The sequence below is a fragment of the Toxotes jaculatrix genome, chromosome 16 (genome assembly GCF_017976425.1).
Source record: "Toxotes jaculatrix isolate fToxJac2 chromosome 16, fToxJac2.pri, whole genome shotgun sequence".
In the NCBI taxonomy this organism is placed as follows: domain Eukaryota; kingdom Metazoa; phylum Chordata; class Actinopteri; family Toxotidae; genus Toxotes; species Toxotes jaculatrix.
This window is the reverse complement of record NC_054409.1, coordinates 19,632,373-19,649,015: the sequence shown is the minus strand read 5'-3', so window position 1 is coordinate 19,649,015 and position 16,643 is coordinate 19,632,373. Positions and strand designations below refer to the sequence as shown.

General features: G+C 32.4%; 1 protein-coding gene across 4 annotated transcripts in view; it reads right to left on the bottom strand.

The window, feature by feature from the left end:
- The window catches only part of prune2 (prune homolog 2 with BCH domain), a 28,111-nt gene that overhangs the window by 4,280 nt on the left and 7,188 nt on the right, over positions 1-16,643 (bottom strand). For 2 of the 4 annotated variants that reach the window (XM_041059350.1, XM_041059352.1), the window contains exons 1-5: positions 4,517-5,230; positions 3,191-3,257; positions 2,870-3,070; positions 2,183-2,359; positions 389-491 (exon numbers count right to left, since the gene is read on the bottom strand). In XM_041059350.1, coding sequence (XP_040915284.1) covers positions 389-491; positions 2,183-2,359; positions 2,870-3,070; positions 3,191-3,245 — 536 coding nt within the window. In that variant the 5' untranslated portion in view covers positions 3,246-3,257; positions 4,517-5,230. Of the gene's footprint in view, positions 1-388; positions 492-2,182; positions 2,360-2,869; positions 3,071-3,190; positions 3,258-4,516; positions 5,231-16,643 lie in introns of those variants that run through there. The other 2 variants (XM_041059354.1, XM_041059351.1) reach the window with 2 other exon arrangements.

Sequence of the window (16,643 nt, the reverse complement as noted above, 5' to 3'; positions counted from 1 at the left end):
AACACCTTTGGTGATCCCTATCATCTAACGCTTCGTCTTATCTCTGGTAAGTTTTCCAGTCCAAATACCTACAAGATTAACAGCATTCCCATTAGCTGCTTTGTTTAGTGCTAATTTGCAAATTGTAGCATGCTAACATGTTAAACTAAGATAGCCAGAATGGTAAACAAGCGCATAACTTTGATATTATTTTTGCAGATTTGGCCAAACAATGCTCTGACCAGAGCGGTGGAAGGATGAAATACTAATGGGGCTAAAAAGAAAAATTAAGACTTAACTGCAAGAGTAATAACTGTAACATTTCTTTTTAATTAAATAATTGGATGAGTGAATTTCCAGGGCCAGGGTGTAACACACTGAAAAGGTAAAACTGCAGTGTAATACTCACAGGAAGAGGTTCTCCATTATTTCATGGTAGTCCTCTCTGTCACTGTCTGGCAGGAAACAGGCAGCAAACACTATGATGGCATTCACTCCATTGCCATAGTAACCTGAATAAAAAAGGAAAAAAAACCCATAAGAATAAGAGTCAAGATGACCTTGTTCCATTGCTGGTGAGAACTTAGCCTTAATTAGCATAGTTTTCATAATTTGATTGTTCTCTTATTTTCCTTTTTTCGTTCTATTTATCTGCCAATCTGTGTCTCTTTTGTCAGACTGTCTCTCTGTCCTGTTTCCTCTCACTACTTTTCAGATTAATGTAATTTCCTTTTATTCACCAACCCATTCATCAGCAGATTTGGTGTCACTCAGACAGAGGGTCTTTTATCTAAATGACAGAGCTGGTGATATTGACTGTTCAGTGACAGGCGTCTCTTGTTTCCATGGGACGGCTGTGTTTCACTTAAGCTTACAGCACAGAGCACGGGGGGGGGGGGGGAGAAAATGCACTACCTGCTATGCTTATGGGATCCAATTTCTATCAGTGACGGTGATATGGTCAGGATTTACCTAAGGCACAGGCTTATCAGGGCACAAGCCCTTGGCCTTTGGGTTTTAGTGGACCCCACAGAGAGGGAAGACAGAAGGATGGGGGTGTGATTCCATGTATGGCTCCAGTTTAAGACCCAGGCCCCCCAGACTTAATGCAGCTATAGATGAGTGATAATTTTAAGGAAAAACCAACAAAAACTGTATTACTATCAACTTATCCTCGACAAATATTCTGCAAGGAATATTTACTATTTTCCTTATAGACTAATAGATTAAAAAAAGAAAGTTACTGGCAGATTAAGTGAAAGTAATCTTTAACTGTAGCTATGGTGTTTTTATGATGATGATGGCGGAGAGCGCTGTCTAACATGGTGTAAAAGTGTTTTGCGGGGTTAAGATTTGGAGCCTGCAAATGTTAAAACATATGATTCACATCATTTTCATACTCAAACCACTCAGTGACCCCTCATGCCCTCTATGGAACCTGGACCGGTCTGTGTGCTTGTAGTGAGTGGTTTTGGTCAGGGACAGCCACCCTCCATTAAACACATTGGATATATTATTGTCAAGTGGCCACTTTACCAGTTTTCAACCTGAATCCTATTGTTCTAATGTTCAGAGGACCTGAAAAAAGGACATAAAAATTTCCACTGTGTTTTGTTTGAGGAAAGTTCCCTCTCTAATGGCCACTGGCTGATGCAAAACTCAGCAGCTAGCTTCGCCTGCAGCCTGTATTTCCTCATTTTTGGTTGGCTCAAGCCCAAGGTTAAGGCAAGGCATTTCCAGAATGATCAACATCATCCTGCCAACTCATTTTCTAGCTCAAACACAATAGGTGATTATGATACAATACGCCAGAGATTATGACTTTTATAATATCCTGTTACTTGGAATCAGAGACTGAGGCCTAGTGAAAATGAAAACTAAAAACTGGAAAAACATTTAAATCGTTCAAATAATAAGCCCCCCGCATTACTTCTACTGAACAGATGCTGTTAGTCTTAGACATTTTTCAACTCTGTAGTTTATCTCTGTTTATCTTAATGCCTGCAGCACTGACGTGTGGCAGAATTTACAGTGAATACTTTTAACAGTGGCATTTCCTCAGCCAGTACTGGGTGTATTTGAAAAATATTTGCCTATGGAAATACATGTAATGTTCAAGATGTACATAACACCCACAGTTATGATGGTGAATTAGCTATAGTATATAGTATATAGTATATAGTATATAGTATATAAAAGTCACCTCCATGGGAGATGACTCTCATGTAGGGCTCAATGATCTTCATGTTGATGCGGTGCTCCTGCTCCCCAATGATGACCGTCCTCCACAGCTTGCCGTCCTGGCGCTCCTCCTCAGCGCTGTATGTTGGGATTGGATCATAAGGCTCACTTGTCCCACTCCTACTTCCAGCGTTCGGATCTGATATGGGAAAAAAGACCAAATACCATGTGTTCTAGGCCTGTTTCACAGCAAACATTTTGACTTGGCACAATAAGAAAACCAAAAATGTTACTAGTAACATTAGTTATGGCTTTGTTATATTCAAGTGTCCCCAGTAAATCAGGACAGTGAAAAGCACGAACAATACTAGGACCCTGAAACTGTAGCAGTTTACATGGAAATCAGCCATCATTAAATGGATTAGTTGCAACTGTGTTTTTCCCACTGCGACATATCAAAATGTCTTCCATGAAAAGGAGAATTTAAAAAAAATCTTCACAATGCAAGTTATTGCTTTTTCACCATGAGTTTTATATCATAAAGTGAGAGACTAGCAGGGAAATAAATTCAGACTCTGTGTGGAAGGAGGGGAAAGCTGCATACTCATTTAGGCACATCTCCTCCAGGATCGTGATGATTCAGGATTGTGGGGGTGGGGGGGCGGGGGGGGGGGTCAAACTGATATAATTTGTACTCTGAATAACCCACCTTCCCAGTCCATTTCATGGTCTGTGTAGTCGAGGTAGTCCCCCTCATCTGGCGTGTCGAGATCGTCAACGTTAATGTCGAGATCATCTGGCGTCTCCCCCAAGTCATCCTCGCTCTGGTCCAGAGACAAGCTGATACGAGGGGCAGATAGCTTCTTTCTCTGGGTGGATCCTCCTTGCAGAGGAAGAGAGGTAGGAGGGACTAGAAAAAAACAGTACATAAAAATTTATACAGTTGTACCAAGATGGTCTCTGAGATATCAAAAACTATTTCTTTATATTTATTTTGAATAAATCTGAGCATTGGTTGACTCACACTTACCTGGTCTACCTTCACCCCCCTCAGAGTTCATTTTACTCTCTGATGCCAGGTCCATTCCCAGGAGGACCTACGAGAAGATCAAGAGAATGGAATGATCTGGAACAGCAGTAAGTTTTTACCAGCTCTCTTTGTGTGCCTTGCGTTAATGCAGATATATTGATTTTAGTTTATTTGTGGGCCAATACGTAACAAGAAATTGCAGCTCAGAAATGCAAAATTGGGTTTGAGGTAATTTCTTAACTGTCTCCATTACATAGTTTGCCCACCAGAGAGCACTGACAAGCTCATTTTTCAATTGTAAACTGCCTCACATAGTATTTATCTTTGTCACAATTCTGAACACAAATAAATGTAATGGATCCATATCAAGATTATTGATTATTTCATGTATTAATGTTAAAAAAAATACTACCAGCCAACATATGTTTAACAGGTTTTTTACTGCCAAACACCGAGGTCAGGATTTGCTTAACAAATCCTACATTGATCGGGCTATAGTACAAAGCATTAGCACAAGAAGCACCAAACACCAGCATGTGTTAAAACATGGTGAATTGGTTTTACTTGTCCAAACAGAAAGATTTCCTCAGTAATGAGAGAACAGGGGGAGTAACAACAAGAGTGGTGAGGTTGTAATGGAAGAAAGGAGTAGGAGGTCTGAGGGAAATGAGAAAGATTTTGAGGTTAAGGGTCATCTTTCCCTGTGAATAATCCTTCCATTTAAACTGGAGGAGGGGGAGGATGCTGGGTGGTGGGGGAGGGAGGGCTTGTTACATCATGACAGGCTCATTCCCCTCCTCGCTGCCTTTTTCTAGTGCTGATTCAAATCGAATGACTGCACGCTTGCATGAGCACAGATTGGGCAGAGATGCAAATTCACAGTGAGTCACGTGTGCACATTCGCATGAAAAAGAAACATCTGTGTTCCTCCTCGGTTACACTCAGCCTGGAACAAGGAAAATGTGATTGCATTAGCAGATGCAACAGAAAAATGCTGAATGGTTGATCCCTGTACAGTAAAGATGACTGTCGTGCTGATGATTCACAGAAATGTATAGTATGTGCAAACACGCTTACACATACAAAAAGAACTCCTGCATCGCAGTATGAAAAAAAAATCAGCATTATCTGTTATGTGCATCCTACATGGAGGATGCTGCTGCTCCAGATTCACTTCCACAGCACAACACAGGACCACAGTGCTGATGACAGCAGCCCCTCCCTCCTTCCCTCTCTCTTCCTGTCTGCTGGCTCTGAGGGAGAAAAAAAGAACATATCCCTCTTTCTCTTCTTTTTATCTTCACAGAATAAAAACCATCTACTCACCAATGCTGGGGCTCAGGAATGTCTGTCCTCTTGCGTCTCAGAGCATGGATGTACTTCCAAGTTCCCTGCCTATTTCCTGCTCACAGCCTCTCGGTGGAGATGCTCAGCTTACAAACACCTCACAGCTTCCACCATTTTGTGGTCACATGATCTGGACCATTACCAAATAAGGGCGATCACCTGCTACAACAGCTCTCAGCACAGCAGCTTCCTCTGGCAGTGCAACTGAATGGGGATATAGGAGGGTGTGTTTGTGTGTCATTATTTTCCTCGACTGGAGGGGATAAACTGCGTTTGTGTGTGTGTGTGTGTGTGTGTGTGTGTATGTGTAGGTGCCGCTGTGTTATTACTACCCGTGTGGAGTGTGGGATTGCTGTTAATGCCCGACAGTAGATTTGTGAGCCTGACTGTGCAGCTACAGGATTTTATTAGCCCTCGGGGCAAAAAAAGAGAAATAATCAGAAATTAAAGCAGCGATGGGCGGGCCCTCGCACCCCTTGCGAGCCGCAGGAGTCGCAGCCACGCACAAGAGTCCTCCAATGTCCTCTCCTGCTCTTTTCCCCAGAGAAGCTCAGCAGTATATAGCAATATACGCTCCCAGCAGGGGGCGCTATGAGTGTATCATCATATGAGCATATAAATGAGTTGAGAGTGTGAAGGTCATCCTGATTATCTGTGCAGAGCAAACATGTAATTTGGTTTAATGGACAGTGTGTTATTTGTAAATTACTTTAGTGTTGTTTAGAGTTTGTTATTTTCAGCCACATATGTTAAGAATACCAGGATGTCCTTGGTTAAATATATCCTGGTATTTGTGGATATATATATGAAAAAGTTAACTTTAATGGGCATTTGTACTTTGAGTAAGTTGTGTTTATGTGAATACATGTGTAATGTGGTTACAAGAAAGTTGCACATGTTAAGAAAAAATATCATGAAGTTTGTCAGAGGATAACACGCAGCCAGTGTTCAGTTTGAGAGATGTTGATGAAGCAGATTAATGGAGCCTGTTGTTAAAAGTTTGACATCCTTTTTCCAAGCATTGTAGAATTTGTATTTTAACCATACATATTTCATGATTAAATGTAGGGAGGAGGGACTTTAGTTGAGTGGGACTAGTTGTTTGGTTCAGTGGTGTCTTATGATTGATGAATGATGTCTGTGGCCACACCCCCTTTTGTTTTGGGTATAAAACAACAAGTTTTAGGTAGACATTTTGCCATGTGGATGATTTGGTAATAGTTAAAGCTTTGTATAATTTGTATAGTGTGTTGGTTTTTGGTTAGATGGGGTTTATTTTGGCAGTACAAATGTTGATCTGCATTGTAAGATGAATTATCTGTGCAGATAAAACATGTAATTTAGTTTGATGGACAGTGTGTTATTTGTAAATCACCTTATTGTTGGTCAGAGTTTGGGGATGGAGGTTGAGAATGTTTTAGTGATTAAAAGAAATTTTACAATGGTTGTGGCTTGTTGATGTACACAGGTGTTACTAAAACACATTTAAACAGTTCTAGCTTTGGTGTAGTTGAGATATGATGCAGAACAGAGATATGTTGCAGTCTTTTTTACCTGTTTTTCTGAACTTATATTTTTATACGTACTGTGTTTTTATTGCTTGAGCACAGCAGAGCTCTGGTGCATTTTCAACATTTCTACTGTGTTTGTGTGCTCTTTACATGTCGAAATCCTTTGCTTTCTGTACTTTCTCAACAATTAAGAACTACGTAAGGCGTCAAAATTGGCCAAAAAAAGTCACTTTTTTTTAGCCTCAAAATGTCATAAAAATGGTCATAGTATAGTAAGGCGTCAAAATCATCCAGAAAAAGTCAATTTTTTTTTTTTACCTCAAAATGTCATAAAAAACGTCATACTATAGTAAGGCGTCAAAATCGGTCAAAAAAAGTCAAAAAAATTTTTGACCTCAAAATGTCATAAAAAATGTCATACTATAGTAAGGCGTCAAACTCGGTCAAAAAAAGTCAAAATATTTTTTGACCTCAAAATTTCATAAAAACGTCACAGTATAGTATGGCGTTTTTTTAGGGCAAAAAAAGTCAACATTTTTTTCGACCTCAAAATTTCATAAAAACGTCATACTATAGTAAGGCATCAAAATCGGCCAAAAAAATTCAAAAAATTTTTTGATCTCAAAATGTCATAAAAAACGTCATAGTATAGTAAGGCGTCAAAATCGGACAAAAAAGTTCAAAAAATTTTTTCACCTCAAAATGTCATAAAAAATGTCATAGTATAGTATGACGTTTTTTTCGGCAAAAAAAAGTCAAAAAAATTTTTGACCTCAAAATGTCATAAAAAACGTCATAGTATAGTATGGCGTTTTTTTCAGAAAAAAAAAGTCAAAAATTTTTCTGACCTCAAAATGTCATAAAAAACGTCATAGTATAGTATGATGTTTTTTTCGGCAAAAAAAAGTCAAAAAAATTTTTGACCTCAAAATGTCATAAAAAACCTCATAGTATAGTAAGGCGTGAAAATCGGCCAAAAAAAGTCAAAAAATTTTTTGACCTCAAAATGTCATAAAAAACGTCATAGTATAGTATGACGTTTTTTTCGGACAAAAAAAGTCAAAAAATTTTTTGACCTCAAAATGTCATAAAAAACGTCATAGTATAGTAAGGCGTCAAAATCGGCCAAAAAAAGTCAAAAATTTTTTTCACCTCAAAATGTCATAAAAAACGTCATAGTATAGTATGACGTTTTTTTCGGGAAAAAAAAGTCAAAAAAATTTTTGATCTCAAAATGTCATAAAAAACGTCATAGCATAGTAAGGCGTCAAAATCGGACAAAAAAAGTCAAAAAAATGTTTGACCTCAAAATGTCATAAAAAACGTCATAGTATAGTATGGCGTTTTTTTCGGACAAAAAAAGTCAAAAAAATTTTTGACCTCAAAATGTCATAAAAAACGTCATAGTATAGTAAGGCGTCAAAATCGGCCAAAAAAAGTCAAACAAATTTTTGACCTCAAAATGTCATAAAAAACGTCATAGTATAGTAAGGCATCAAAATCGGCCAAAAAAAGTCAAAAAAATTTTTCACCTCAAAATGTCATAAAAAACGTCATTGTATAGTATGGCGTTTTTTTCAGACAAAAAAAGTCAAAAATTTTTTTGACCTCAAAATGTCATAAAAAATGTCATAGTATAGTATGACGTTTTTTTCGGCAAAAAAAAGTCAAAAAAATTTTTGACATCAAAATGTCATAAAAAACATCATTGTATAGTATGGCGTTTTTTTCAGACAAAAAAAGTCAAAAATTTTTTTGACCTCAAAATGTCATAAAAAATGTCATAGTATAGTATGGCGTTTTTTTCGGCCAAAAAAAGTCAAAAAAATTTTTTAACCTCAAAATGTCATAAAAAACGTCAAAAAAAAAGTCAAACGGAAAAAAAAAGTCAAAAAATTTTTTGACCTCAAAATGTCATAAAAAACGTCATAGTATAGTAAGGCGTCAAAATTGGCCAAAAAAAGTCAAAAAATTTTTTGACCTCAAAATGTCATAAAAAACGTCATAGTATAGTATGACGTTTTTTTCGGAAAAAAAAAGTCAAAAAAATTTTTGACCTCAAAATGTCATAAAAAACGTCATAGTATAATATGACTTTTTTTCTGGCAAGAAAAAGTCAAAAAAAATTTTTACCTCAAAATGTCATAAAAAAAGTCATAGTATAGTTAAGGCGTCAAAATCGGCCAAAAAAAGTCAAAAAATTTTTTTGACCTAAAAATGTCATAAAAAACGTCATAGTATAGTATGACGTTTTTTTCGGAAAAAAAAAGTCAAAAATTTTTTTGACCTCAAAATGTCATAAAAAACGTCATTGTATAGTATGGCGTTTTTTTCGGAAAAAAAAAGTCAAAAAATTTTTTGACCTCAAAATGTCATAAAAAACGTCATAGTATAGTAAGGCATCAAAATCGGCCAAAAAAAGTCAAAAAAATTTTTCACCTCAAAATGTTATAAAAAATGTCATAGTATAGTATGACGTTTTTTTCGGCAAAAAAAAGTCAAAAAAATTTTTGACCTCAAAATGTCATAAAAAACATCATTGTATAGTATGGCGTTTTTTTCAGACAAAAAAAGTCAAAAATTTTTTTGACCTCAAAATGTCATAAAAAACGTCATAGTATAGTAAGACGTTTTTTTCGGCCAAAAAAAGTCAAAAAAATTTTTGACCTCAAAATGTCATAAAAAACGTCATAGTATAGTATGGCGTTTTTTTCGGACAAAAAAAGTCAAAAAAATTTTTCACCTCAAAATGTCATAAAAAACGTCATAGTATAGTATGACTTTTTTTCTGGCAAAAAAAAAGTCAAAAAATTTTTTTACCTCAAAATGTCATAAAAAACGTCATTGTATAGTTAAGGCGTCAAAATCGGCCAAAAAAAGTAAAAAAATTTTTTGACCTAAAAATGTCATAAAAAACGTCATACTATAGTATGACGATTTTTTCGGAAAAAAAAAGTCAAAAAAATTTTTGACATCAAAATGTCATAAAAAACGTCATAGTATAGTTTGGCGTCAAAATCGGCCAAAAAAAGTCAGAAAATTTTTTGACCTCAAGATGTCATGAAAAACGTCATAGTATAGTATGGGGTTTTTTTCAGGAAAAAAAAGTCAAAAAAATTTTTGACCTCAAAATGTCATAAAAAACATCATAGTATAGTAAGGCGTCAAAATCGGACAAAAAAAGTCAAAAAATTTTTTCACCTCAAAATGTCATAAAAAGCGTCATAGTATAGTATGACGTTTTTTTCGGCAAAAAAAAGTCACGTTTTTTTTCACCTCAAAATGTCATAAAAAACGTCATAGTATAGTATGACGTTTTTTTCGGAAAAAAAAGTCAAAAAAATTTTTGACCTCAAAATGTCATAAAAAACGTCATAGTATAGTATGGCGTTTTTTTTGGAAAAAAAAAGTCAAAAAAATTTTTGACCTCAAAATGTCATAAAAAACGTCATAGTATAGTATGACGTTTTTTCCGGCAAAAAAAAGTCAAAAAAAATTTTGACCTCAAAATGTCATAAAAAACGTCATAGTATAGTATGACGTTTTTTTCGGCAAAAAAAAGTCAAAATTTTTTTTGACCTCAAAATTTCATAAAAAACGTCATAGAATAGTATGACTTTTTTTCGGAAGAACAAAGTCAAAAAAATTTTTGACCTCAAAATGTCATAAAAAACGTCATAGTATAGTAAGGCGTCAAAATCGGCCAAAAAAAGTCAAAATTTTTTTTGACCTCAAAATGTCATAAAAAACGTCATAGTATAGTATGGCGTTTTTTTCAGGAAAAAAAAGTCAAAAAAATTTTTGACCTCAAAATGTCATAAAAAACATCATAGTATAGTAAGGCGTCAAAATCGGACAAAAAAAGTCAAAAAAATTTTTGACCTCAAAATGTCATAAAAAATGTCATAGTATAGTAAAACGTCTAAATCGGCCGAAAAAAGTCAAAAAAAATTTTGACCTCAAAATGTCATAAAAAACGTCATAGTATAGTATGACGTTTTTTTCGGACAAAAAAAGTCAAAAATTTTTTTGACCTCAAAATGTCATAAAAAACGTCATAGTATAGTATGTCGTTTTTTTCGGCCAAAAAAAGTCAAAATTTTTTTTGACCTCAAAATGTCATAAAAAACGTCATAGTATAGTAAGGCGTCAAAATCGGACAAAAAAGGTCAAAATTTTTTTTCACCTCAAAATGTCATAAAAAACGTCATAGTATAGTATGACGTTTTTTTCGGCAAAAAAAAGTCAAAAATTTTTTTCACCTCAAAATGTCATAAAAAACGTCATAGTATAGTATGATGTTTTTTTCGGCAAAAAAAAAGTCAAAAAAAATTTTGACCTCAAAATGTCATAAAAAACGTCATAGTATAGTATGACGTTTTTTTCGGCAAAAAAAAGTCAAAAAAATTTTTGACCTCAAAATGTCATAAAAAACGTCATAGTATAGTATGACGTTTTTTTCGGACAAAAAAAGTCAAAAATTTTTTTGACCTCAAAATGTCATAAAAAACGTCATAGTATAGTAAGGCGTCAAAATCGGACAAAAAAAGTCAAAAATTTTTTTCACCTCAAAATGTCATAAAAAACGTCATAGTATAGTATGACGTTTTTTTCGGCAAAAAAAAGTCAAAAAAATTTTTGACCTCAAAATGTCATAAAAAACGTCATAGTATAGTATGACGTTTTTTTCGGCAAAAAAAAGTCAAAAAAATTTTTGACCTCAAAATGTCATAAAAAACGTCATAGTATAGTATGACGTTTTTTTCGGACAAAAAAAAGTCAAAAATTTTTTTCACCTCAAAATGTCATAAAAAACGTCATAGTATAGTATGATGTTTTTTTCGGCAAAAAAAAAGTCAAAAAAAATTTTGACCTCAAAATGTCATAAAAACGTCATAGTATAGTATGACGTTTTTTTCGGCAAAAAAAAGTCAAAAAATTTTTTCACCTCAAAATGTCATAAAAAACGTCATAGTATAGTATGACGTTTTTTTCGGACAAAAAAAGAAACAAATTTTTGACCTCAAAATGTCATAAAAAACGTCATAGTATAGTATGACGTTTTTTTCGGCAAAAAAAAGTCAAAAAAATTTTTGACCTCAAAATGTCATAAAAAACGTCATAGTATAGTAAGGCGTCAAAATCGGACAAAAAAAGTCAAAAAAATTTTTGACCTCAAAATGTCATAAAAAACGTCATAGTATAGTAAGGCGTCAAAATCGGACAAAAAAAGTCAAAAAAATTTTTGACCTCAAAATGTCATAAAAAACGTCATAGAATAGTAAGGCGTCAAAATCGGACAAAAAAAGTCAAAAAAATTTTTTGACCTCAAAATGTCATAAAAAACGTCATAGAATAGTAAGGCGTCAAAATCGGACAAAAAAAGTCAAAAAAATTTTTTCACCTCAAAATGTCATAAAAAACGTCATAGTATAGTATGTCGTTTTTTTCGGCAAAAAAAAGTCAAAAACATTTTTGACCTCAAAATGTCATAAAAAACGTCATAGTATAGTATGGCGTTTTTTTTGGGAAAAAAAAGTCAAAAAAAATTTTGACCTCAAAATGTCATAAAAAACGTCATAGTATAGTATGACGTTTTTTTCGGACAAAAAACGTCATAGTATAGTATGACTTTTTTTTCGGCAAAAGTCAAAAAAATTTTTGACCTCAAAATGTCATAAAAAACGTCATAGTATAGTAAGGCGTCAAAATCGGACAAAAAAAGTCAAAAAAATTTTTGACCTCAAAATGTCATAAAAAACGTCATAGTATAGTAAGGCGTCAAAATCGGACAAAAAAAGTCAACATTTTTTTTACCTCAAAATGTCATAAAAAACGTCATAGTATAGTATGGCGTTTTTTTTCGGAAAAAAAAAGTCAAAAAAATTTTTGACCTCAAAATGTCATAAAAAACGTCATAGTATAGTAAGGCGTCAAAATCGGCCAAAAAAAGTCAAAAAATTTTTGGACCTCAAAATGTCATAAAAAACGTCATAGTATAGTAAGGCGTAAAAATCGGCCAAAAAAAGTCAAAATTTTTTTTCACCTCAAAATGTCATAAAAAACGTCATAGTATAGTAAGGCGTCAAAATCGGCCAAAAAAAGTCAAAAAATTTTTGGACCTCAAAATGTCATAAAAAAACGTCATAGTATAGTATGACGTTTTTTCGGACAAAAAAAGTCAAAAATTTTTTTGACCTCAAAATGTCATAAAAAACGTCATAGTTTAGTAAGGCGTCAAAATCGGACAAAAAAAGTCAAAATTTTTTTTCACCTCAAAATGTCATAAAAAACGTCATAGTATAGTATGACGTTTTTTTCGGCAAAAAAAGTCAAAAAAAATTTTGACCTCAAAATGTCATAAAAAACGTCATAGTATAGTAAGGCGTCAAAATCGGACAAAAAAAGTCAAAAATTTTTTTCACCTCAAAATGTCATAAAAAACGTCATAGTATAGTATGGGGTTTTTTTCGGCAAAAAAAAGTCAAAAAAATTTTTGACCTCAAAATGTCATAAAAAACGTCATAGTATAGTAAGGCGTCAAAATCAGACAAAAAAAGTCAACTTTTTTTTTGACCTCAAAATGTCATAAAAAACGTCATAGTATAGTATGGCGTTTTTTTCGGGAAAAAAAAGTCAAAAAAATTTTTGACCTCAAAATGTCATAAAAAACGTCATAGTATAGTAAGGCGTAAAAATCGGCCAAAAAAAGTCAAAAAATTTTTGACCTCAGAATGTCATAAAAAACGTCATAGTATAGTAAGGTGTCAAAATCGGACAAAAAAAGTCAACATTTTTTTTGACCTCAAAATGTCATAAAATTTTTCGGACAAAAAACGTCATAGTATAGTATGACGTTTTTTTCGGAAAAAAAAGTCAAAAAAATTTTTGACCTCAAAATGTCATAAAAAACGTCATAGTATAGTATGACGTTTTTTTTCGGCCAAAAAAAGTCAAAAAAATTTTTGACCTCAAAATGTCATAAAAAACGTCATAGTATAGTATGGCGTTTTTTTTTCGGAAAAAAAAAGTCAAAAAAATTTTTGACCTCAAAATGTCATAAAAAACGTCATAGTATAGTATGACGTTTTTTTCGGCAAAAAAAAGTCAAAAAAATTTTTGACCTCAAAATGTCATAAAAAACGTCATAGTATAGTATGGCGTTTTTTTCGGCCAAAAAAAGTCAAAAAATTTTTTGACCTCAAAATGTCATAAAAAACGTCATAGTATAGTAAGGCGTCAAAATCAGACAAAAAAAGTCAAAATTTTTTTTCACCTCAAAATGTCATAAAAAACTTCATAGTATAGTATGACGTTTTTTTCGGCAAAAAAAAGTCAAAAAAAATTTTGACCTCAAAATGTCATAAAAAACGTCATAGTATAGTAAGGCGTCAAAATCGGACAAAAAAAGTCAACTTTTTTTTTACCTCAAAATGTCATAAAAAACGTCATAGTATAGTATGGCGTTTTTTTCGGAAAAAAAAAGTCAAAAACATTTTTGACCTCAAAATGTCATAAAAAACGTCATAGTATAGTAAGGCGTAAAAATCGGCCAAAAAAAGTCAAAAAATTTTTGGACCTCAGAATATCATAAAAAACGTCATAGTATAGTATGGCGTTTTTTTCGGACAAAAAAAGTCAAAATTTTTTTTGACCTCAAAATGTCATAAAAAACGTCATAGTATAGTAAGGCGTCAAAATCGGACAAAAAAAGTCAAAAAAATTTTTGACCTCAAAATGTCATAAAAAACGTCATAGTATAGTATGGTGTTTTTTTCGGAAAAAAAAAGTCAAAAAAATTTTTGACCTCAAAATGTCATAAAAAACGTCATAGTATAGTAAGGTGTCAAAATCGGACAAAAAAAGTCAACATTTTTTTTGACCTCAAAATGTCATAAAAAACGTCATAGTATAGTATGACGTTTTTTTCGGCAAAAAAAAGTCAAAAAAATTTTTGACCTCAAAATGTCATAAAAAAACGTCATAGTATAGTATGACGTTTTTTTCGGAAAAAAAAAGTCAAAAAAATTTTTGACCTCAAAATGTCATAAAAAACGTCATAGTATAGTATGGTGTTTTTTTCGGAAAAAAAAAGTCAAAAAAATTTTTGACCTCAAAATGTCATAAAAAACGTCATAGTATAGTAAGGTGTCAAAATCGGACAAAAAAAGTCAAAATTTTTTTTGACCTCAAAATGTCATAAAAAACGTCATAGTATAGTATGACGATTTTTTCAGCAAAAAAAAGTCAAAAAAATTTTTGACCTCAAAATGTCATAAAAAAAGTCATAGTATAGTATGACGTTTTTTTCGGACAAAAAAAGTCAAAAATTTTTTTGACCTCAAAATGTCATAAAAAACGTCATAGAATAGTAAGGCGTCAAAATCGGACAAAAAAAGTCAAAATTTTTTTTCACCTCAAAATGTCATAAAAAACGTCATAGTATAGTATGACGTTTTTTTCGGCAAAAAAAAGTCAAAAAAATTTTTGACCTCAAAATGTCATAAAAAACGTCATAGTATAGTATGGCGTTTTTTTCGGACAAAAAAAGTCAAAATTTTTTTTGACCTCAAAATGTCATAAAAAACGTCATAGTATAGTAAGGCGTCAAAATCGGACAAAAAAGGTCAAAATTTTTTTTGACCTCAAAATGTCATAAAAAACGTCATAGTATAGTAAGGCGTCAAAATCGGACAAAAAAGGTCAAAAATTTTTTTGACCTCAAAATTTCATAAAAAACGTCGTAGTATAGTATGGCGTTTTTTTCAGGACAAAAAGTCAAAAAAATTTTTGACCTCAAAATGTCATAAAAAACGTCATAGTATAGTATGGTGTTTTTTTCGGAAAAAAAAAGTCAAAAAAATTTTTGACCTCAAAATGTCATAAAAAACGTCATAGTATAGTATGACTTTTTTTCGGCAAAAAAAAGTCAAAAAAATTTTTGATCTCAAAATGTCATAAAAAACGTCATAGTATAGTATGGCGTTTTTTTCGGAAAAAAAAAGTCAAAAAAATTTTTGACCTCAAAATGTCATAAAAAACGTCATAGTATAGTATGACGTTTTTTTCGGCAAAAAAAAGTCAAAAAAATTTTTGACCTCAAAATGTCATAAAAAACGTCATAGTATAGTATGGCGTTTTTTTCGGAAAAAAAAAGTCAAAAAAATTTTTGACCTCAAAATGTCATAAAAAACGTCATAGTATAGTATGGCGTTTTTTTCGGCAAAAAAAAGTCAAAAAAGTTTTTGACCTCAAAATGTCATAAAAAACGTCATAGTATAGTATGGCGTTTTTTTCGGCAAAAAAAAGTCAAAAAAATTTTTGACCTCAAAATGTCATAAAAAACGTCATAGAATAGTATGACGTTTTTTTCGGCAAAAAAAAGTCAAAAAAATTTTTGACCTCAAAATGTTATAAAAAACGTCATAGTATAATATGGCGTTTTTTTCAGAAAAAAAAAGTCAAAAAATTTTTGACCTCAAAATGTCATAAAAAACGTCATAGTATAGTAAGGCGTCAAAATCGGACAAAAAAAGTCAACTTTTTTTTTGACCTCAAAATGTCATAAAAAACGTCATCGTATAGTATGGCGTTTTTTTCGGAAAAAAAGTCAAAAAAATTTTTGACCTCAAAATGTCATAAAAAACGTCATAGTATAGTAAGGCGTCAAAATCGGCCAAAAAAAGTCAAAATTTTTTTTGACCTCAAAATGTCATAAAAAACGTCATAGTATAGTAAGGCATCAAAATCGGACAAAAAAGGTCAAAATTTTTTTTGACCTCAAAATTTCATAAAAAACGTCATAGTATAGTATGGCGTTTTTTTCAGGAAAAAAAAGTCAAAAAAATTTTTGACCTCAAAATGTCATAAAAAACGTCATAGTATAGTATGGCGTTTTTTTCGGAAAAAAAAAGTCAAAAAAATTTTTGACCTCAAAATGTCATAAAAAACGTCATAGAATAGTATGACGTTTTTTTCGGACAAAAAAAGTCAAAAATTTTTTTGACCTCAAAATGTCATAAAAAACGTCATAGTATAGTATGGCGTTTTTTTCGGAAAAAAAAAGTCAAAAAAATTTTTGACCTCAAAATGTCATAAAAAACGTCATAGTATAGTATGGCGTTTTTTTCGGCAAAAAAAAGTCAAAAAAGTTTTTGACCTCAAAATGTCATAAAAAACGTCATAGAATAGTAAGGCGTCAAAATCGGACAAAAAAAGTCAAAATTTTTTTTCACCTCAAAATGTCATAAAAAACGTCATAGTATAGTATGACGTTTTTTTCGGCAAAAAAAAGTCAAAAAAATTTTTGACCTCAAAATGTCATAAAAAACGTCATAGTATAGTATGGCGTTTTTTTCGGACAAAAAAAGTCAAAATTTTTTTTGACCTCAAAATGTCATAAAAAACGTCATAGTATAGTAAGGCGTCAAAATCGGACAAAAAAGGTCAAAATTTTTTTTGACCTCAAAATGTCATAAAAAACGTCATAGTATAGTAAGGCGTCAAAATCGGACAAAAAAGGTCAAAAATTTTTTTGACCTCAAAATTTCATAAAAAACGTCGTAGTATAGTATGGCGTTTTTTTCAGGAAAAAA